Raw genomic sequence first — 25,302 nt, 5'->3', positions numbered from 1 at the left:
AACCTTTAGATATATTTTTGGTTTTATTGCAGCATGTGGTTGCTAACTGAATGACGTACACGTCATGGATTCTTTTATTAGTATTGAATTATAATGAAGCTATCATGTTATATGATACGAAACATATAAAATGATTCGTGATATTTATAACTTCTTTGTTGCCGTTTAGAAAAATAAAAGTAATAAAATTGAGAATGGAAATGGGGAATGTGTGAAAGAGAGAACAACCCGACCACGGAAAAAGAACCAGCAAAAGGTCACCAATAGGTCTAACTTGTATAATTATGTCTTTGTTCAGTATTGTATATGCATTCCATATTGTCGTAACTATGGTTTATTGGAAAAAAGTAAAATCACAAAAAAAAAAAAAACTGAACTCCGAGGAAAATTCAAAACGGGAAGTCTTTAATCAAATGGCAAAATCAAAAGATAAAACACATCAAACGAATTGATAACAACTGTCATATTCCGGAATTGGTACAGGCATTTACTTATGTAGAAAATGGTAGATTGAACCTGGTTTTATAGCTAGCTAAACCTCTCATATGTATGACAGTCGCATCAAATTCCATTATATTGACAACGATATATATATATCCATTACATTGACAACGATATATATTTAAAAATTCAGCGTGTAGGTCTTTATAATAGTACTCAGAAGTGTCCATCTCATTTACTTAAGTATTATTTCTTTACTTAACTTTTTCTTATATATATATATACAACTCGTCTAAACATCAACCCAACAATGTTGGATCTGTAATTTTGCTTTCGCAAATGTTTTGTTCTTCCCTCGCCGAGATTCAAACTTATGCTACTGAGATATCGTGACACCAAATCGCCTGCACTGTAGCCGTCCCGCTAGACCACACGACCACCTAGGCTTCCTTTACTATATATATATATATATATATATATATCCATTATATTGACAACGATATATTCATTATATTGACAACGATATATTCATTATATTGACAACGATATATATATCCATTACATTGACAACGATATATATATATTACGGATAACAAATGTGTCGAGGTTTGTGATTGGATAACAACACAGAGATGTCAGTATATATTCAGGAAACTGCCGGGGTATATACGACGTTTTTATCCCCAATTGGAACCTCAAAAACGTCATCATAACACCGGTTACTATGTGACGTAGTCAAAAGCTATCAGACTGCCAGAGGCTCACAGAGGGAAAATAATGACGTGCTTCAGTCAATAATACATTTTTGATACAAAATCACGCATTTTACACTTTTAATACTTAAATTTAATGTTAAAAGTGTTATTATAATTATAGTATAACTAATCGCCGTATTTGAATATCAAAAATAAGACAACGCGTGACCGAACGACGCATGGATTAAACGAGTGCGCAGCACGAGTTTAATCCATAGCGGCGTTCGGTCACAAGTTGTCTTATTTTTGATATTCAAATACGGCGATTAGTTATTCTTTTTATTACATTGGCAAATGGCTTTTTTTATGAAATTAATGTAGAAAATGTAAGGAACTATATCTTTTTCCTACGCATTGACAATTTGTTTTGATCCGACGTTATCGACGTCTTGACAACGCCTATTGTTGTATGACGTCAGAGAGTGAAATAACCACGTTTATTTCACATGTGAAATTATCGGTTTTTATCTAACTGGGAAATCAATGTAATTCATTGCAACCAATGTAATAAAAATTATTACATACACGATAAAATTATGTTCACAGCAAATTAGAAAATCCTTCCCGTATGCCGAACATATCAGGTTGGGTTTTCGATATATATGTGTTGTCAACAAATACCTGCACTGGAAAATAACATTAAGTCATGGGTAATCCGTAATATATGTGTAATTCAGGTCTCAGAAAGGGTATATACTGTGACATTCCCGGCTTAGGGCTTATATCCCCTTCGCCTTCGGCTCAGGGGATATATACTCTAAGCCGGGAATGTCACAGTATATACCCTGTCTGAGACCTGAATAACATATAATATATCCATTACATTGACACAGCCATGTATCACCATCATTGATGGCGATCCGATGGATAAATCTGTTGTAGAGTTGTCACCGACTCAGACGTACTTGTAAATATAATTATTTTCTGTGACTGTATCTTACATTAATTTGTAGGATCCTTTACTATAGATAATTGAGCTGATCTGTAACAATAACATCTCCATGCCTAATATATCATGTACTGTAGTACGCCGCTAGATTAAAACTGACGAGGAAAGGTAACACACGGCCACTGAAATCTTTATTTTTGTAAAGCCCAGGTGGTCGTGTGGTCTAGCGGAACGGCTGCAGTGCAGGCGATTTGGTATCACGATATCACAGTAGCATGGGTTCGAATCCCGGCGAGGGAAGAACCAAAAATTTGCGATAGCAAATTTACAGATCTAACATTGTTGGGTTGATGTTTATATATATATAGTTGTATATATATATACAACTCGTCTAAACATCAACCCAACAATGTTAGATCTGTAAATTTGCTTTCGCAAACAATTTTTTTGTTCTTCCCTCGCCGGGATTCGAGAAAATGTAATCTATTGTATAACATGTGTCAACTGTAAAGAAAACTACATCGGTCAAACAGGAAATAGTGTGTGTGAACGGGTCAGGATCCATAAACAGCAAATACGGCAACCCGAGTACAGACAAATTCCGTTGAGCGAACATTTAGATATTTGTGCGGGAGGAAAATTCAAATTTTTCCCGTTCTTCAAATGTACAGAACCAACAGAAGAATACCGTAAAGAACTAGAAAGAAAATTTATAAAAGTGTTTGACGCCAAGCTTAATGCTTAGTAGTTACATGAACAATAACGTTGCGTCATACTACTAATATTTTACGAACAATGACGTTACGTCATAATACTAATGTGTTCCCCATAACGACGTTCATAACGACGTTCATAGTCTTGAAAAGTCCCAAGATGGATGAAAGCGCTAGACAATGCTGCTTTTAAAACTCTTTTTGTGTATTTAATTTTTAATATATAATTCTGTACACCGCTTGAAAAGAAACTTTTTTTGTATATATATATATATATATATATATATATATATATATACAACTCGTCTAAACATCAACCCAACAATGTTAGATCTGTAAATTTGCTTTCGCAAATTTTTGGTTCTTCCCTCACCGGGATATATATATATATATATATACAACTACACTTGAAGAAGGCCATTTGTTGAGCCGAAATATTTGTCAGCACGATTTAATAACAACATTTTCGTATTATAACATCTTATATCAGTACCGTTGTGCAAATCTTTAGACTGATATAATTTTTTCCTTATCTGCATAGTATCGCCTATTCTAGACGATCCGGTACATAGTAAATTTGCTGGTTGGTCGTTTTTATAGACTTTTATATTATTTTTCCTCTGAATGACCTGTATCATGTTACTCACATAATCCCAGTAAATTTAAGTTTTTAGCTCCTATATCATGAACATCAATGATTATTTTAAACAACTTAGAGCTATAAAACAAAAACAAATTAGAACTGAACACCATTTACACCTTATACATTTTGTATCAGTATTGTTAAAACTTGTGACACTTGAAGAAGGCCATTTGTTGAGCCGAAATATTTGTCAGCACGATTTAATAACAACATTTTCGTATTATAACATCTTATATCAGTACCGTTGTGCAAATCTTTAGACTGATATATATATATATATATATATATATATATACGAGTCTTAATTGAAAACTACGTTCAAACCTATGATTGCGTTGGATAAAAACCGCAATTTTTATTCGTGTGCATGTAAAACAAATTTCGTTGTAGAAGGGTCTAAAAACAGCACAAACAACATTTTCCAAAAGACCAAAAAAGTAAAAAAGTACATTTAAACAAAACGCATTTGACTAACAGCTCGAACAACTGATGTTCTTCAACCCTGCTGACTGCCATTGGCGATTGCCAAATAAAATTGATCACAAGATGTAACAAAATGGATCTTAATATAAATTTAATACTAAACAGAAAACAATTAACATGTGACAACGATGTTATGCCACAAACTTAAGGTGTCAATACTTTTTTTGTACACCAGATCCGGATTTCGACAATAAATGTCTCTTCAGTGATCGAAACGGTATTTGGAAGGCCATATAAAAAGTACCTTCATTTTTAGAAAAAAATACCCGCATTTTTAGATAAACTCTTGAATTTTAAGAGTCAATATAGGATGAACGGATCATATAAACCGGAGGGAAAATATGATACAAGCCAAACAAAAAAATATAAACGAATATATAAAATATATATATATATATCCATTACATTGACAACGATATACATATCCATCATATTAGAGCTTTCTTACAAATTGACGAAAGGTACGTATGCTTGACGAATCATACGTAAGACTCGTTTAAGGGATCCTTTCTTTTGACATATTTAAATAATTATAGTCGTGGAACTTCGGACAATTATCCTACATGCAACGACACTTATTAAATTGGATTTTTCTTGGGATATATTTAGAATTTCGGGACGTACGATAGGTTAAAATATGATACCACCAGGTCGGAGGAGATAACACTTCAAAATATCCTAAATATAGAGTAGTCAGACGAAAACATTTCCCCTAATAGACTAAAAACCGGCCCTCTTCAATATTACAATGTTGCACTGTTTAACCTAAAAAAAAGTCAAAGCAAATACATTGTCTTCTTTCCTTACAGAAAAATGAGAAAAATCAAAGCACAAATACTTCCTTGAGTCAAAATTTACAACGCTCAAAATAATAAAATCAAAATGAAGAAAACAAGATGATCTTCAAACTATGCCATATGCTGGTGCTCGTTTAATAACTTTTGAATCATCGCCTCTCCCCTGGTAATATTCATTGCTCCCCCCTTAATGTGTATATATGATACACCGGAGCAATTGAAGGGTTGTTTTAGTGTATAATTACGTTTTGCCTATTGTCCTGAACCTTCATGAAATATTATCCACTGGACGATAAGTGACAACTTTGCGTCTATCTTCCAAACATGTGTACTGTTAAATCGTCCTCATAAAATCCACAAAATAGTAGATTTATTTTCTTAATATACAAAATCTGTTTTTCTAGATTTATTTAACATTTCTTTTTAAAAACATTGTAGCATATTTTTTTTTAGCAAATCTCGATATTCCACTTTGACAATTTGCTGAAAGTTTACTATAAAAAATAAAAATAAATGTGAATCTTGTCGTTAAATTTAGACTAACGTACTTCAATAATGCCATTGAAATGTTAATCGTGAAACTCGTGCTTAAAAAAATCCCGCGGAAATGTGTGTACTCGTGGTTTACGTCAGTAACGTATCGGACGTAAGTGTATTTGACACTATTTTTCTCTGTTTGATTATATAAAAATCGTGTATTATTTACGATATCATTATTTTTGAAAAATAAACTTGATTTAGAAAAGAATGCTGTTTTACTGGATAAAACACAGACTCTTTTAACTGTTATTGTGGAAATTAAATACGTGCTCCCTTTACATTCGTTCGTACCTTTCGTCAATTTGTAAGAAAGCTCTATTGACAACGACATGTATATATCCATCATATTGACAAAGACATATTTATTATATTGAAAACGATATATATATATATATCCAAATATATTGACAACGATATATTCATTATATTGACAACGATATATATTAAAGACCTTTTTGTGACCTTCTGCTGTTGTCTGTTCTATGGTCGGGTTGTTGTCTCTTTGACACATTCACCATTTTCATTCTCAATTTTATATCCATTATATTGACAACGATATATGTATACTCCATATGCAAGTACTGCTGGAAGTGTGCTACATGCAATTGGAAAGTAGATGATGGAAAATTAAATTGTAAAGTTTAGTTTTCATCACCGTCTCGTCATCACCGTATCGTCATCACCGTCTTCTCGAAGGTAGAATTAAATCGTTTGTAAAAACTGTGTTATGAAGGGGTTTTAAGTATCCAAGATGTTAGTATTTTCTACAGAATTCTTGGTTACACAACAGTAACTTCTAATATCTCTAATGACAATTCGTGAAAAAGCAAGACAACCAAATATCTTCAAAACATTATTTTAACATTTTGTTCTTATGAAGCTTTGGGTTATATTGTTGTGAAGATATGTTGCAATAACACTCTAGATTTTTATTTCGGCATTTTTATCTGTAGGTTTTGGCTAGTAAAGAACAATTGCTAGATAAACAATGAATGAAAATATAATACAAATAAAACATGTAAAATATAAATGAGTTTTAATATGTCTCATTCAAACTTTAATGTTAAAATACATTGTACACCAAATAAGCTTTAAAGGGGCACTAGCAACGAGATATATTAAAAAAACCATAAAGTAATATTTTTTGGGTCAATCATTAATGGAAGTGAAATAGTGAAATAATATATCGCTTTTAACAGCACGTATGGTTCAATTTTGTCAAAATAAGCTAAGAAACATTGATGATAAAATATTGCAAATAAATAATTTAACCTCATTTAATCCGTATTCATGTAAACCTTAATTTAATCCCCTACCTAGAAATGGACATACCGCATGCATTGTGCGTGTTCAAATGTTTATAGGACAATACTGCCAACATTGAAAGTGAAACAAAGGGAAATAATTTGATTGACTGAGTAAATCCACTAAAAACAAAAAAAATCATTCTTATACAGGTCAAAATGACGATTAACGTATATTTTTCAAACTATAATATGAATCTAACCAGACTTAGAAAAATGCGAAGGCATGAGTCTGATATCTATTTATATCTATATTTATGTTTATATCGCTTATATGGCAATCGGAATATTCGGTAGGGTCAACTCGAAAGTTAATTAGATGGAGTCTTAGACAAGAAACGAAGCTACATATTATCGAGCCCATGCCCGGTATATTGTTTATTCTAGACTGTATAATTTGGATAAATGATTCATATTGTTATAAATCAAATGTAAGAATTTGAGTCAAATTGGTGAACATAAATTTGACAGCTAGACCCCCTTTTAATTTAATGCAAAGTTATATTAACCTATTGTTTTGCAATGATACCGTAAGATTTGTTGGGGAAATTGAGCAGCTCATAAATAATAAACTGAAAGTGATGGTTAAAGTTTCATTTTATGTAATTGATGCACCAAACTGTTCTTTCTAAACCGGAAATGCTATAAGAATATATTTAAAATTTAACTGTCGAGAGTGGATAAATATCGTATTACACGAGATTTGGTGGTAGAATCTGTTTCTCTAATGATTTTCTAACATTATGCAGGCAAACTTATACCTTCTTTTCCAATGATCTGCAAAAAGATGTGTTCTTTCTATGTGACGTCATCAGGCATGGTCGCCTTTTTTCATGCCTTCACAATAGGAATTTCAGAGGAAAGCAAGAAAATTCGACGTCATAATAGGATTTTAACCAATGAAGTACTGAGATAAAACGAACCACACGTTGATTAAATTTTTTTATACAATGGGTGCAGAAAGGGATAAATTGACGAAGAATTAGAGAAAAGAAAATACCATTTTAGGGATCTGTACAGCAAACTACTTCTATGGGTCATTCCCCTGTTGCAGTAACATATAAATGATTGCCAGTTAATGGCAGTTTTCAGTGTACTTGAATATGACAGTATTTTGCCTTTATTCACCGACTTCGAGATAAATTCACATATTTCTTATCTATTTTTGCAATTAGTCGATTGTTCAGATGTTAAGATGACCTGTTATAGGCACATTAATCACTGAAGTTAATAGGATATATCATTCAATGTGTAGAAATCTGATCATTAGGTAATACAAAATGTCATTAACCACATTACAATTGATAATTTTGTGGTTAGAATGAATTTTATTATCTGTGCTTATTAATTGCAGCTAACTGTACAAGAGGCCCAATGATCCCTTATATAGAAATTTAGAGTCTGGAAGTTGTCTTTAAAAAGACAATTTCTCAGTGACTCGTTTTTCATGAAATCTCACATGAATAAATACTCCTAAGTCATAAAAATATTTCAGTATTACTTAGCATCAATCTTTTAGAAAAACATTTTGTAAAAGGAGTCCAAGACCGTTTGTTATCATATCTACTTATTTATATATTTTTTTATTATGATATATTTATATACAACATTTAAATCCTGGTATCTATGACGGGTGTATTTACAACCACTGGGTCGATGCCACTGCTGACGGAGTTTTTATTTCCCGAGGGTATCACCAGCCCAGTAGTCAGCACTTTTGTGTGGACAAGAGTTATCATTAATATGCTCATAACTATAAATTTAATGTTAACAAAACTTTAAAATTTTGAAATATTAAGGCTTTTCTACCTCAGGAATAGAATACCTTGTCTGTATTTGGCAAAACTTGTAGGATTTTTGGTCCTCAATGCTCTTCAACTTCGTACTTTATTTGTCCCGTTCAACTTATTTTGATTCGAGCGTAACTGATGAGTCTTTTGTAGACGAAACGCGCGTCTGACGCATATGGAGTTTATTTTCATTGAGAAACAAAACGTAAAGATATAACTTATTGACAAGATTCTAATTTAAATTGAGTTCTGTGAAATAGTTTTTTTTGGGTTTAAATTATATCTTAGATTCGAAATCTCCTGAAAAACACACAAAGATACAGACAAAATAAGTTGTTGTTTATTCTTTAGTTTTCTATATTGTGTCATGTGTACTATTGTTTGTCTGTTTGTCCTTTTCATTTTTAGCCATGGCTTTTTCAGTTTATTTTTGATTTATGAGTTTGAATGTCCATCTGGTATCTTTCGTCCCTCCTTTACATAGACGAACGTACACAAAAAAATCAGTTCAGAAACACAATTTGGCTCTATCATACCGGTATAGAAGGGAGAGAAAACAAACCACATAGTAAAGGTCTGTCATATTTGTTTTTCGTAAATTGTTTTGGCATATAATTGCTTTTATCTACATCATTTCATAACAGGTTGGTATTTGTCACATTGGTAATAATACCAGATTTTATTTATCATCATTATTATTTTGAGTACAAGCAATTCAATAAAAAAAAAATCCATACCATATATTGAAAGCAACTTTTAAAAGCAAGCAAAATTATTTAACCTATTAAAATGTTATGCAGCCATTCTAAATATATTCCGATGGCCATTGAAGTAGAATTCATAATAAGCAACGTCATAAATAATGCATGTATCGAAGAAAGATCGCAGCTATACCAATAACAAGCGTCAAGAACTTAACCTTTTGATAACATATCATTCAATTTTCTCTCTTATAATACTCCGACGGCTTCTGACGTAGATTTGTGTATCAAAGACTGATCACCTGAACACAGTACTTAGCATGTTGATACTAGTATGTTCATCTAGCATGCACTCCGACACTGTAACTGTTTTTGTCGGCAACTACTCGGGTATATTTTATATGTATCAACGTCATCAACGTTATAAGGAGTGAACGTTTTTTTTTTTTTTTTTTCAACTTCAGATACTTTATTTCACTATAATAGTTGTTAACAAATCCCCTTAATGTTACAACAATGGCACTAAGGAGTGAACGTATCAAAGACTAATCGGAGCTACCGAAAGCACGCGAAAAACTTGACGCAGTTAATTGAATCCTACACTTCAGTTATATTCGTTACGACGTTATTGAAGTAGAATTCATACGCCGTAATGTCATAATGAGTTCACGTATCAAAAAGTTATCGCAGCTACCAAGTACTTTACCTGTTGATAATGTTTCGACGGTTTTTGAGGTAGATTTCGTAATGTCATGACGACTTCTAGTGCATAGAGTTATGATCTTGTTCAATGCAAAGAGATAATCTATTTAGTACATGCATGCAGACAAAAAAATTCACTCTATAGTCAGAAAAAAGGTTTTTGAACACTGATATTCTACTGTTGCCCTTCATTTTTAATTCATAAAATGTACAAATAGTTATTTTTTTTGTTTAGAATTTGGTCGATACTGCTGTTGTTTAACTTTTTATTCTCCGAGGCTACAAACCTGTTTTCTTCTACTCTGTTTCAGTGATGAATGTAGAAAATATTGAAGAAACTAAGGTTCCAACTCCATTAGTCAAAGTTGAACGGAGTTGGTTATTATTATATATCCTTTTGAACATGCTTTGGTACTTATACATCCATGGCTTTCCGAGTTTTTGTTTGAGCATTTCTGGTCAAGGTAGTTCCAGAAAAGCGCTTCGGATATATACAATTTATAAAGTTTCTTTTTCATTAATTTTGGTACAACTATACATTAACGAATACTTGTTTGTCATGATATATAATCTCCGATGTGTAATTACAAAACAAACGTATCATTATAACCTATTTATTTTTGTGAGTTTGTGTTATTTAGTCGTTGCCTCATTGGTGGCTATCTCAACATCCTTTTATTCAATAGCAACACAAGAAATGACATAAATCCAATAATTACAGTAAGATACATTTTTTTTACCCGAATACAATTAACGCAAATCAAGACTGGCATTTATCAGATACAAAGATAACAAAGCATTATACATAGTATCTTACCAGTGTACTATTACAGACCACGTAATCTTCACGATCCTCTAGAGGAATTGCATTATACAAAGAACATCTTTTTCTGAAACGTCACTTATTTCCAACTTCTTCAATCTAATGGCTTAAGAAGTGAAGTAATGAAGAATATGGAAATTTACAATATCTACTGTGATTTGATTTATTTAATCGGATTTTAGTTTCCATGATTTCAATTTTATTCGTAAAAGCATAAAAATGATGTTTGAATGGATTGTCAATACCAAACTTAAATCAAGACTCTGGAGAACTTTGACGAAGAACAGTGAGTAACATTCTATAGTTTAAAGTTTTATTAAGGTTTATACACAAATTTGATTTTTAAAACAAATAATTATTCATTGGAACTTTATGAATTGAGATAAATTAAAATTTTACAGCTAACAAATATTACAGAAGAGCAATTTGTTCTTCTTCGCCTTTTGTATGCCATGGTATTTTCTGTTTTTTTTTGTCTTTAGATTTGCTTTTAAAAAAAAAATTAAACTCGGTATGTTTTGCCTCATTTCTTTTAAAAACATGTATAATTAGTTATGAAAGGTACCAGGATTATAATTTAGTACGCCAGACGCGCGTTTCGTCTACATAAGACTCTTGTTTGGCTTTATAAACATTTTGATAGAGCGTCACTGATGAGTGTTATATAGACGAATCGCGCGTCTGGCGTACTAAATTATAATCCTGGTACCGTTGATAGCTGTATGCCCATCAGTGACGCTAATATCAAAATATTTATAAAGCCAAACAAGTAAAAAGTTGAAGAGCATTGAGGATCCAAAATTCAAAAAAAGTTGTGCCAAATAAACAAGTATATACCCAAAAGTTGTCATTATGATACAAGGTAGAGCAACTGCAGCATTATCTGAAATAAAAGTACTACAGTCGAGTATGTACCTTGCGTTTTTCATAATGTTAAACTTTTATCTGAATTGTGTTTGTTTATAGGTCGCTAGAAATACTACAATTTTGACAGATTTGGCATATTTTGACGAGTTAAATAATAACTAAATAGGAAATGCAATACAATAATGAAAAATTTATCAAAGATAAAAGACTTTTTATTGTGTACGTCAGACGCGGTTAAGATTCACCTGTGACGCTCAAGTTAGAACAGTTTAAGTCATGTACAAAGTTGAAAAGGTTTCAGGACCCACAATTCAGAAAGGTTTTAAAATGTAACCAATTTGGTAAACAATTTATTTATAAGTATGATATGGCATGTCAATACATTTGTCTATTTGTTGTCATAAAACAAACCAAACGAACTCAATTTGAATTCGTTCTCCATTTAAATAAAAATTCATATGGAATATATAATGTTTATCAAATGCATCCTTTAAAAACGACTCTGACTTGTAAGGTTTAAGACTTAATAACACACACTCTCCATTTTGTAGATATTGTGTAAAATTTCTTGTTAGAGTATACACTTCTTATTTGAAAATATATGTACGTTCAGAAAATGGCCATTGTTATATTATAGTTCATTTCTGTGTGTGTTACATTTTAATGTTGTGTTTCTGTTGTGTCGTAGTTATCCTCTTTTATTTGATGCGTTTCCCTCAGTTTTAGTTTGCAAACCGGATTTGTATTTTTCTCAATCGATTTATGAATTTCGAACAGCGGTATACTACTGTTGCCTTTATTAAGCTTTTGAGTCTGATTTTGGCAGTTGTTATCTTTTACATTTTTGTTCGTTTCTATGTATGTAGCACTTCAGTGTTTCTGTTGTTCCGTTGTTTTCCACTTATAGTTGATGTGTTTCCCTCGGTTTTAGTTTGTAAACCGGATTTGTTTGGTCTCAATCGATTGATGACTTTTGAACAGCGGTATTCTACTGTTACCTTTATTTTTTTAATGAAAAATTCTAGGGGAGAAGATCTCGTACTCCTTCAACTCTAATTTCTAAATAATTTCAAATGTCTCTTGTAAGGAATAAGTATATTATATGGTTACATCTACCCTCGAACAATAAAACATGTGGATAAGAGTTCGTTCACTATGCCCCTCGTCTGAACTCTGTATCCGAAACTCCTGTGAAACAGTGCCAAGAGTCAGAGAATCTCTTGAACGCAAGGACATTGCACACTGTTTGCTTAATATATTTTGCTGAAATTGATTTTGTGTTTCTGAAAGCATAAAATTATCTCATATCCGTAGCTCCTCCTTAATCTTTGAATTATTTCGGATGAAAGTCTTATAAGCTTTATCTTAAAATGCCATATGTGCATCTTCATTTGAATTGTTGATCAAATGTTTTTTTGATACTTTCCATAGTCGTGCATGGAATTTACAATTTCTTCAAAATATTTAATCATCTAACATCTTTTTAATCGCTGAAATCATTTCAATGAAACTTTTGGGACGGGGATTATTTCCTCGTATGTTTTTATACTTTGTCTTTTTTGGTGACGTGATAGTCCTAAGTGTTTTTGCATTTATTTGTACTGTATTCCTGTCTTGCAATGTTGTTACTTTAGTGGTATTTTTAACAATGCAATTTAGCAACAAGTTTTGCTAGACGTTTAACTATGTTAAACCCACCATTTTCTTTAAATATCCAGTACCAAGCCAGCCAAATGGGAGTTGTTATCAAGAGGCTCGTTTGTAGCTGATATTTTTGTTGCACCTTAGTGATTCTGTTGTTGCCGCTAATGTTGATATTTTTTTTATATACTTTTGAATAGCTTTATACTACTTCTGCCTATATGTATGCACACATTGTTTATCCGATTGGAACTTAAGAATAAATCAATAGCTTGGGTTAGTTTGATACAATTGTTATTGTTGTGACCAAAACGTCAGATCATTCAAAGATGAAAAATAAATAGTTAATTATATGTATGATACATAAGTTCTGATACAAACTGCATACAAGGTATCGTAAGGCATTTTAGCATGCTCATTCGAGTATCACAAAGTCTATAAAAAACAATCATTGCATGTTTACAAGACATTGGTATCTTCGATATCATCAACAATACATCTGTATTGGGTGTATACCGGTAGTTGATTTACGGCCAAACTACTAAAACGTACTGAAATTGCATCAATGACGTTTTGAATTTCAGTTCTGGCATAAATACGGAGTTTTGATTGTCAAGTTTGGCTGTATCTGTAGAAAAAAATATTTCAAACGGAATAGCACATCCCAATTATTGTGGTGATGTTGTTAATCGAGCTCGGAAATCTAAATACGATTCTTGAACACTTATCGATCCTTTAAATACACGTATTCTAAAAGTTTACCGATTCAACACTGTAATTAGATCTATGAATATCATTTTATTGGAATTAATATTGACTTTGTTATTAGCAAATTAAAATCGTTCTAAACATTATTGTTATACACATATATTTTCGCATTGCACAAGATAAATGACGTTTCTTAACTTAATCCATTTCATGTTTGATATGCACTGGTTGGTATTTCAATCTTTGATACATGATTGTTTTATTGCTAGCTGTCAGTAACTGCGATTACTCTCGCTCTGTACATTGTGTCTTTTTGTTTTACGAGATGTATTAATACCTGTCTTGTCTGTTTGTTAGATGTTTTTCTGCTTTGTATCGATCTGATGAGATGACCCTTTTTCAACGGATTTTTATATTTTGTTCTTATGTTGTACAGTTACACCACTGTCCTAAGTTAGGGGAGAGTTGTCGCTTTCAAACATGTTAGAATGTGCCTGCACCTTTTCAGGAGCATGTAGGTCAGTGATTGTCGTTGGTTCATGTCTGTCATATTTGTTTTTCGTAAATGATCTTCATATAAATAAGGCGGTTGGTTTTCTTAATTCAGTTATTTCATGTTTTCATGCCGGAGCCATTTAACAGCTGACTATACGGTATGAGTTTTTTTCTCATTGTTGAATGCCGTACGGTTGCTCTATAATTTCTCAAACCCACTTCCGTTGCAATTTAATGCAAATTTGTCTCATTAGAAATCATACCAAATCACCTTCTTTTTATATAACTTCTACCTTTACGTATTAAAGTAACATAAAGTGAACACAAAATGATTTGCTACGAAGTGTTGGAATTGACATATCTTTATAACTTTAGAATTTCGGTTAAATTTAGACATAGTCATTGCGTAAATGACAAATGAAATTTTGCTCCAAGTTGGATTGGACTATGTAGTCATATTCTTTCACCTGTGAGAATAATAACGTATTTTAAAAGGATTGAAGAATAAAACCATGTTTTTTTCAAAGCATGGCCGATCCGAATAATATTGATTCTTTCTGTAATATGCAACCATTTCTTATTTACTATCTGTATTAATGAACAGAACAGTTTATGGCTAAAATTATTATTGCATTGAAGCACAATATTAATTTTCTGTCAGTGTAAAACGCTAGATGAATAAAATTCTGACAAATCACTGCTATATTCCCATTTTTCCAATCATTTCTTGATGTAACCAACATTTCAAAAATGACATTGTACGTGGGAAATCTATATATCAGTTGGTTAGATCACTCGAGATATAGCAGTTATTGAATCTGATGACGCTATACCGTATCATCAGAGTCTGAATCGAAACAAGAGATGATATTAACAAACACCAAGTCGAGTGCGACCTATCTAGTTGCACAGTGTGCCAAGGACAAGAAAAATGCAACACCAACGCTTCCCCATTTATTTATTCTGTCTATTTCCTAAAATGCCAAATGGTTTCTGAAACAATTAAGTATATAATTTCCTTTGTTGCTAATAAAACGATAGCTAGAATTGATAATGAGGTTTCCTCTTAATAAATAAATGGTTCACATCCAATATGTATTCATTTTCCTTACTCGTTTAAGGACTCATCTTGGTTGTTCACTTCCTTAAATCTAATTGAAAAGTAATCAAAATAGTGGAAAGCAATATTGTGTCATTTCCGTCGACACAGTCATACAGATTAAATACAAATAAGTCTCTGACAGGAAGTCTCTGACCAGGTATTTTTATGGCTAATGAGAATGTTCAAGCAAGCTGTCTGACTTAGGATTTGTATAACTCATACAATATCAAACAGTCACTAGTAATAGATAGTATGCAAACAATATACGAATTGGCCGTTTCAGAATCTAAAGGACTATGGGTAATTTCATTGTTCGTACCCCAAAATGAAAATAACGTCACGACATTGGTTGAATTTCCATTGTTTTGGACGTTTTCAACCAATCACGACGTTTCGATGTACATTTTTGAAAATATTACCCAGAATGCAATAGATTCTGAAACGGCGAATTACGCAATGATGTTTGATAACATGTACCTGTCATCCTCATGCAACTATTTAATTTGTTTTGATGGAAAAAAGCAAAAACCTGATACATTATCTTACGGTAAGCCAAAGATGAAAAACATTGTCGACTTACAAAAAAAACCCCGATCTGAATATATACGCACCGCCGTTGTTGGATTTAAGTTAATGTAAATAGGTACGTTTTTGTAAACAATGTGCCAAATAGACACGAAAATTATCATCCTTTTAAAAAGAATAATTCAAAGTTTGACACGTTCCTCTTGTTTTAGTTTTTGTAGATTCTACCACATAAATACGACAATGAAGGTTCTAAATGTATAACACTCCTTTTAAAAACATTAAAATTCATTAAATAGTGGACAGAATGAATATGAATAAGCACCGCTATTTGAAACAAAAGATTTACAATTTATTTTTGATGATTCTTGAATACGTCGCACTCTTTCTTTTGTGTTCTATAAATGTGTGTTAAGAGATGTGTTCAACCAATGATATCAAGTTAAGTAATGAGACAATAAAAAGCATACACAGAAAAATCAAGATTGAACAATATGAATCTCGTCAAAAAATTTATAACATTTAATTTTAATTTTATGATGATCTGACAATTGGAAAAATATAGTAAGTCTTATAGATAAACCATAAAGAAAACATTTTCTGTATTTGGCATATAATAAACTTAAATAGTTTTTAATTACTGAATATAAAAACCACAGGCACTTGTCTCAGATTTCCTCCCTCTATACCTTAATATAAACTGCGACACAGGAACTTCGTCGACAATTATATATTGTACTATCTTATACTATACAGCGACCTTTCTTTTTCGTTGGCATGAGGGAAAAAAAAATTATTACTCAAAAAAAATGCATATAAGTATAGGGTTCATATCAAACTTAGTCCAAAATGAATATGTGGCCATCCGGTTACTTGTGTCTTTCCACAATGAACCAACACAAATATTATAGTGTATATGGCTTTTAAAAGAGTATGTTTATCTAGTAATCATACATTAATGACGTTCTTTACAAAGTTTATACAAATATCATTGTTTCATCTGCAGAATTTTCATGTATATATGGTTTCTATGGCAAAACGACTGTAACTGTCTGTATGCTGAATTTCATTTTTTTCTTGTACATGCAATTTACAATTTGTTGTTGTTAGATTAGTTATGACAGTCAGTCATACGAATCTGTATTCCTATAACGATGATTTCTTTCAAGAAAGTTCAATGTCTCTTCTCAGAAGAAACTTTCAAACTCATGGCATTTTTACAACTATCATTTCCCTCTCTGTTTTGTCAATTGTAAACTGTATTATTAACCTTCGACCACTGGACACCAGACCCGCTATACAATTGTCTATATGATCAGTAGACAGGACTGGAAACTGAAACCGTCTAATTACAAATCTTTACGATAAGACAGACTGACAGGCAATCAATAGTTCAAACATGGTCAATGTTTTGCATAGTACTAGTTAGAATTTTACAAGATTCTTTGAAGTAACGTAAGTTGCAATTATTATATATATTGTAACTATGCTCCTTGTGAGCCCATTTAATGGAAATAAACATCTTCTTCTTTTTTTCTTTTATACACATGCATATGGAATATTCTATTAATCTCATTTTAATCGAGTCCTGGTTTAAAATAAGACAGAAAAAAAAACAAAACTCACCGAACACCTGTTTCGTGCCAAATTCTACTACAATACTACAGAAATACTCGTGAAATATGTATTTTAAGTCGTTGAGTCCTATTCAAACTGAGCATTGAGGTAAAAAACGTATACTGTAAATACACTGAGAATTTTAAATATGTGGTTTCGTTTCTTCTTCGTTTGTATTGTTAATAATATAAAAAAAAATCCTTTTAATAACATACAAGTAAACAGGTGTCTGTTATTCAAAGTCAATATTGGTATTCCATTTACATTATGGCAGTTTAATGCAGTTATTTCCATTACATATTTTTTCAAATGCAAATACATGATATAAAATTAAACGACTGGAAAAGTTCAATTGCAATAGCATATGCTGATTAACGTTGAAGTATCAGCTCTTTTTGCTGCATTGTGACATTCAGCTCCCAGGGAACGTTAAAACGTCATTAACAAAATCTCATTGCGTTAATGAACTGTAAGGCAGAATTCGGTTGAAAAGACTTTGCAGGGAAATCAATTTCAATGAAGTTTTCCCCAGTAGTTTGAATCTGAAATATCGCTTAATTGAATTTAATTGTTTTCACAAGTTGCTTCGGTTAAAGTTAAATTTAATCTTCCAAAAGGTATAAAACAGGTGTGCCGAGTAAACATGTTTGAAAATCGTTATTTCGTATATAATTTATTTTGAAAAAATTGACAAATTGTAATTATAACTTTAAATATTTCTAGAAATCTATAATCAAATATAAATCAAATTCACTACAAAATTGTAAAATTCGTGGTAAAAACTACGTCTACGTACATTGTAAGACTCATCAGTAACGCTCGAATCAAAACAGTCTATGGTAAAGACTTCATGAAGAGTTGAATTTCACTGTTTTTTGGAATAATTTCTCTATTTACAAAACTATGTTAGAATTGAAACACTGGACCTAGGTTAAAACTTAGCATTCCTCAATATTGGTATCAATCCAATAAAGCCAACAGTAGTATACCTTGTTCAAAACTCGTAAATCGATTGAGGTAATACAAATCCGGGTTACAAACTAAAACCAATTGAAACACATCAACTATAAAAAAAAAAAAAAAAAACCGGAACAATAGAAACACTTTACTGGAGCAACAACATGCATAGAAATCGACTTTTTGATAACAACTGTGATATTCCTGATATGGTACAAGGCATGTTAAGAATAACATGTAGGTCAAACTTGGTTTTATTGCTAGTCAAATCGACCGCGTTTCATCCAATGCTAAAAACTATCGCTAAAATGACAATACTATGTGACAGGAATACAGTATAAACAAACGTGACCGTAAGACAATATCATTGATAAAATTTGTCTGCTCGAATCACTCCACTGGAATTACTAGGAACTTCCCCTCCCCACAAAACAAGGATGTATACATACATCAGCAGTTGTATGACCAAATGGAACATTAATGAATAGCTTAAAGTATCCAAGGTCAAATTTGCTTGAGAGAACTGGAATCTTAATTTCTAAATTTATAAACTTGTTTGTTAAATATTATGTCGACGGCGAATCAATTTTTAACGAGCTTATGATGCATTTGGCTACTAGTACCGACAGTCAACCAGCTGTGATATTGACCTAGATGCTAGCAAAAATATTTTTTTATTTATTTGTAGCTTCCTATTTTATTAATTCAACTGGTTATTTCGAATTCTAATTAATAATTTAAAGTATTCGTTTATCGCTTAATCGATTTATAAATATTGAAAATCAATGCGCTACTATTTTCTTTATTTGATAATGAATCACGTATCATACGATTTCTATTATAAAAAAATCATAAAAAATTATAGCTCTTCAACTGCATTGCTCCTGATATAAACTTGGCTTTATAATATTCAGCTTTAAGCGTTTATGATCAAGGTTAATACAGACAAGCACATCGGATCGAGGCAATTTTCATAGATTTTTTTCCGTTTCTTTGGAAAAAAACAAAAGATAGAAGAAAGACAAAAGATATAAAAAAAAATCCCCAAAAGGAAAAAAACATTACACAGAAAACATGAGTCACAACGAGCATCACAAACACCAACGGAATAAAAATTAAGCGGTCAAGATGTATTTTCAGTTCTAGCTACACTATTGGCAACCCATCATGACATTCCTGTTTCAATCCGCTGATAAGTCATATCCGTTGATAAGGTACATGTATTATAAATAGCGGGTTGATAGTTATTACTGGGTTCGTACTTCCATATGCCACACGACAGGTGTCACATGTGGAGCAGAATATGTTTACCATTCCGGAGCATCAAATATCATGCTGGTGTTTTTTGTTAGGTTCGTGTTGCTGAGCTTTTTTTCAATGTTTTTTTTTTATTCATTTGACATTGTGAGTTCATTTGTTTGATTATCACTTTTTTATCTTCAGCCTCTCTTTTATATCCAAATGGAACACTTCAGTGCAAGTCGATCGAAATCTGAATATAAATGCGTAATCTGGTTTAAGTTTAATCAATTCGTACAGGTCAACCCAATATCTAAGGAAACGATTTCCATGTGAAATGATTGCAAGAAAAGTAAATAACTTAGTTATCAAGCTTTATTCAGCAATTTAACAGAGACATTTGTGGCAATTGAAAAACTATTTTTAATACAATGTATATTTAATATTTTTTGTAAATTTGTGGCTGAAAATTATCCAAATTATAAAGCACAACATTTTTTACACATCGTATTTTCTACTCAACGATTCCTTTAAAGGAAAATATTGTAATTATGCTACATACTATGGTTCAATGGTGGGAGAAATTAAACATAATTGAGAAAAAAATATATGAATTTATAGATTGAATAAATATTGTAAGCAACTCATATAAAATTTGAAGTCGTTAACAATCAATCGTTATGCATTGGTTACATATTTATGTCTATTTAACGATATAATTAAGTTATTTATAATTCTAACGAGAAAATGAAAGGAAAGTTGCAAAATATTTTTTTTTTGTCGATAGAATAGATGTTTGATCATAAAAGTTTTGCATAATCGAGACAAGAGAAAGGATTTCCTTTTAAAAACCTTCCGTTGACGGAATTAGAATATCATTAAATCTCGAAGTTTTAATATCTAAAATAAAAATTAAAAAGAAAAGTTGTTATGGAGACAGGATTATATGACTGGAATTATTATCTTGTGTTTGTAAGCGTTGTAGAAAGTGTCGTAAAAGTGCAATGCTTATCATCAATTGAAATAAGTTAACAATTCTTTAATTCTAGATACGCTAAAGTTGATTATACGAATAGAGCTGGTATGTTTTACCGATGTAATAATAGTGTGATTGAAAACGTTTATTCATAGGATAAAATAATATTTAGATGAGGATAAAACGATGTTATAGGGAATAATGATCGAAACTAAGAGGTATGAAATACCATTCAAATTGGATAGTAAATTATTAATATAGTCCATACCTTACAAACGAAAACACTTTTGTCGTAAAAAAATTGAATAAAACACAATTTAATTATCTTTTAGTAGTGATGTAAACATTGTTGAAATATATTAAGTGTGAAACTATGCTACCTATGATTGTTAACTTCATCGGACAAATCATTTAACAAAACTCAACTAAGAGGCGAAGTTAAAAGGCTGTTTTAATAAATACCTTTTTATCACGCACAAGAGGTTCTTAGTTTATTATTTTTCTTAACCATTTGGGGTTATGCAAATGCATATTGTATAGATAACTAAAAACAGACATGAATGATATGTATGATGAAAACAATTTTGAAATAAAACAGCACGAGAAACGTTAACTTAGACAATTATTAGGGAGGAAAATGACATTGAAAGTGATGGTTTTGTTGATTTTATTGTTTAGGGAAAAAAACATATGAAAATAATGTTGGTATCTAAATGATTAAGAAAACATTTGCAGCCAAGGAAAAGCTATTTATTCTACTTATCAGTTAATAAAGTTAGATTAAATAAGTTGGCTTTCGTTTGACTTGATATTGTATTTGTCCGGACACAATTCAGACGAATAGATGATTTACTACAACAAACGATATACACAGAAGAGAATTGGTAACTATTCATTTGTGGCTGAATCAATATAGAATATATAGGAATATTAACGTGAAATTTGTCATTTCCATTTCTGGATGATTTGTATCTTGTGGTTAAATTGGCCTCCGTCATATGCTAGCAATCTCTGATTTTAGAAAGGCATAATAAATAATAGTTGGAACATCATGGAAAGTGTCAGTTCGGATTCTGTCCGGAAATTATACAGCCAATTGTACGCTCTGACATTGGGAAACTCAAAAGGTAAGCAATGACTTGTTTTTATGTAATTCACAAATGCATTTTAAAATTACTCTGTATAAAAAATAGATAGAACTTAAACTTCAACCATGAGAGGTGAAATGACAAACCAGCATATTTGGGATAGCCTGCAATATACAACTGAATACTACCTCATAATTAAGTTAATTAAGTATAGCAACATTCGACATAAAAAAATAATTGCAGCCATTTCTTAATTTGTGTGTTGTTAGGTTGTTCCCTCCCTGAATATCTATATTTGCCTAAGGAAGAGAGTAAATCCCCCCCCAAAAAAAAACCAACGTAAAAAATATGTATTTAAAATAAAATACTGTATCTTAAAATGGAATTGTGTATATGTAGGACTGTACTTGAGGTATTTTAACATGGAGAAAATAGGATAACAAAATTGTAGGAAGTATTTTATTTTACTTTGCCATACTAGTAAGAGGTTTAGCTAAATTTATCATTTTCTATGTAAGAAAATGTCTGTAACAAATCAGGAAAATGGCATTTGTATTACATTCGTTTGATGTGTTTGAGCTTTTGATTTTTCGATTCTATAAAGGACTCACTATTAGATTTTGGTATTTTTGTTATCCTAACATTTTACTTGTCATTGATGTGTTTGCAATTTATATTTTCTTTCCGATTCTCAAAATTTTAGCATTTTCCTTATCATTTTCCAATTTTCCAAAATTGTTTCACTTTGAAAATGCTATAGTTAAAGAAACATTAATATTACAATGTCTACAAAACAAAGAATATTAAGAAATATTAAGAAATATACTTTCACCTGTTAAAATCATTAGATTTGTTCTACGTGATAATTTTTGTATTCTCTTTAGACACACCCTTATCTTCATGTTACCAACCATGCATTGTAAGTAGTGGTATAATCTAGTCAGTTACTGCCCTTGCATTTGAATAGCTTAACTATAGAAACCATGGAAAGTTATTACTAAGTCCATCTGTATCAAAAAGAATATTGTCAACAAAATTATACTGTCATGTTCTACATAGTTTTTGATTGAACATATCCAAGTTCAAAGAAGAAGTTCAACAGTAAAATAGATGGGCAATAATGGTAGCTATATATCAATTTAATCAAATTTTATATACCGGGGTAAGGATATATAGTAGGAAACTAATGTCACAACACTTAGATCTAGATATCTCCTGACCATCATTAATGTCCATGCCTATAATGAGACTGTCTTGAACTTACTGCGAGGTGTGGGATTTTGCCTTATGTTGAGTCTTGGAGTGACTTGGAGATAAAGAACAAGTCCGCACGGTTCATTTACTATGTTGCTGAATGAAGTTCACTCAAAAAGTCAGCGATTTGCACAGTATCATGAGTTTGAATACTATTAGCCTGCTCTTAATAGCTGCGAGCATTGATTTCATTGATATAATATTGTTATTGCTATACTTTTGTCTTTTTTCTTTTATCGACAATTGAGTCTGTATGGTTGCATTGATATTGTAGAAATATATATATATGCCGACTTTAAATGATTTGTTAACGTACTTAGATATTAGAATAGTGCCAATGAGACAACTCTCCGTCCAAGTAACAATTTGTAAAAGTAAACCATTATAGGTCAAAGTACGGTCTTCAACACTGAGCCTTGGCTCACACCAAACATCAAGCTATAACAGGTTCCAAAAATGACTAGTGTTAAACCATTCAAACGGGAAAACCAACGGACGGTATAATCTAAAAAACGAGAAACGAGAAACACTAATGAACCACATCAACAAACGACAACTACTAAACATCAGATTGTATTTTTAATTGCATTGCCAGTTACTGTTTAATTGACATATATCTAATATTTTTATTGATTCAAATGTGTTTACTTTCATAACATAAATTAAATATTTACTTCATATAATTATAAAAAATGTGAAATCTTAAACATTGAAATTTACATATTTCGAGTGTTGACTCTGTTCATTTTTGTGTGTAGTAACATTTCTTTCATGAAAGGTATTTTACAAATATCTTTTATAACTAATTCATACATTACGCTGAATTGTCATATATTGTTCTATATTGAATGCTATTTACATCAAGAATGTTTGTTATTGAAAATTTGTTTGCATACAAGATTTAAAACGTGTAATAATCAACTGTAGGGTGTATTTACTTCAGTTTGTTCCGTTTTGATCTTTTTTTTTATTACGAAAGCATGTAGGTATATAAGTGAACACAAAATAAAGTAGTAAAGATGTTTTATTTCGAACATTTATAGCACATCTATAAATAGATGGTAGACGAACTTCCTTATCAGTTACTAGTATCATTAATATTCTTAATCTTACGTTAACACCATAGTAATTAAATTGACTTTCTTCAAAGGCATTATGCCTAATAGAGAACATGAATATTTTAAACGTTAATTTGTTTTCTCAGCTGAGACTATCGTATTTAAAATCTTTTCGTTTCAATATTGTAAATAATAGTCTGCCAATGTCAGATACATAAGAAAATGCCTGTACAAAGTCAGGAATATGACAGTTGCTATCCATTCGTTTGGTGTGTTAGCAATTTTGCAATTTGATTAGAGTCTCTCATTTTTGAATTTCCTTCTGAGTTCAGTATTTATGTGATTTTACTTTTTATACACACAATTGTTTTTTTTTTTTTTATGAAATAGTGCATATCTATATAAACTATTATAAAAAATAATTTGTGAAAACTCAATATGTTGTACTAAGTCAGGAATATGACAGTTGGTATCCATTAGTTCGATGTGTTTAAGCTTTTGGTTTTGTAATTTGTTTAGGTACTTTCCATTTCAAATTTTCCTCGGTATTTTTATTAATTTTCTATTTAGGACTTCTCCCTAAAAAATATAACTTCTGCATGAATCTGTCTTTAAAATTTAGAAATGAGATATTGTAATGTGAATTTTGCTAAACTACTATATTGCATGGCAGCTGTGTCGCTTTTAAACAATTTATTCGAGTTCAGGCCTCAACAATTATTCTTGTTTACAACGTATAAAATAGATATATCCTTTAAATATAACCATATTCAATATTACTCTTAAGTTCTTTGTATTTCGGATGAATTTGAAGTTGTATCTGACTCGAATATTCCTTAGAAATTCTAGTATTTGACCTTGTCAAGATTAAGCTATACGTATGGTCATTTTTCGATTTAATCAGCTACTCAACGTTTATCACCAGCCCAGAAGTCAACACTTCGGTGTTGACATGAATATTAATAATGTGGTCAATTTTATAAATTTCCTTTTTACAAAACTTTGAATTTTTCGAAAAACTAAGGATTTTCTTATCCCAGGCATAGATTACCTTAGATGTATTTGGCACAACTTTTTGGAATTTTGGATCCTCAATGCTCTTCAACTTTGTACTTGTTTGGCTTTATAAATATTTTGATATGAGCGTCACTGATGAGTCTTATTTAGACGAAACGCGCGTCTGGCGTACTAAAT

At 31.2% G+C, this 25,302-nt stretch overlaps 1 protein-coding gene across 3 annotated transcripts in view; it reads left to right on the top strand.

Moving 5' to 3' along the window:
* The window catches only part of LOC139524440 (pleckstrin homology domain-containing family G member 7-like), a 144,594-nt gene that overhangs the window by 38,054 nt on the left and 81,238 nt on the right, over window positions 1-25,302 (top strand). The window contains exon 1 of one of the 3 annotated variants that reach the window (XM_071319236.1): window positions 10,590-10,867. The exons of 1 other annotated variant lie outside the window; for it this stretch is intronic. In XM_071319236.1, the coding sequence (XP_071175337.1) occupies window positions 10,801-10,867 (67 nt within the window). In that variant the 5' untranslated portion in view covers window positions 10,590-10,800. Of the gene's footprint in view, window positions 1-10,589; window positions 10,868-20,378; window positions 21,836-25,302 lie in introns of those variants that run through there. One more of the 3 variants, XM_071319225.1, reaches the window with a different exon arrangement.

This window comes from Mytilus edulis, chromosome 1, assembly GCF_963676685.1.
Source record: "Mytilus edulis chromosome 1, xbMytEdul2.2, whole genome shotgun sequence".
Lineage (NCBI taxonomy): Eukaryota > Metazoa > Mollusca > Bivalvia > Mytilida > Mytilidae > Mytilus > Mytilus edulis.
The sequence above is the reverse complement of the archived record's forward strand: the minus strand, read 5'-3'. Positions and strand labels throughout refer to the sequence as shown.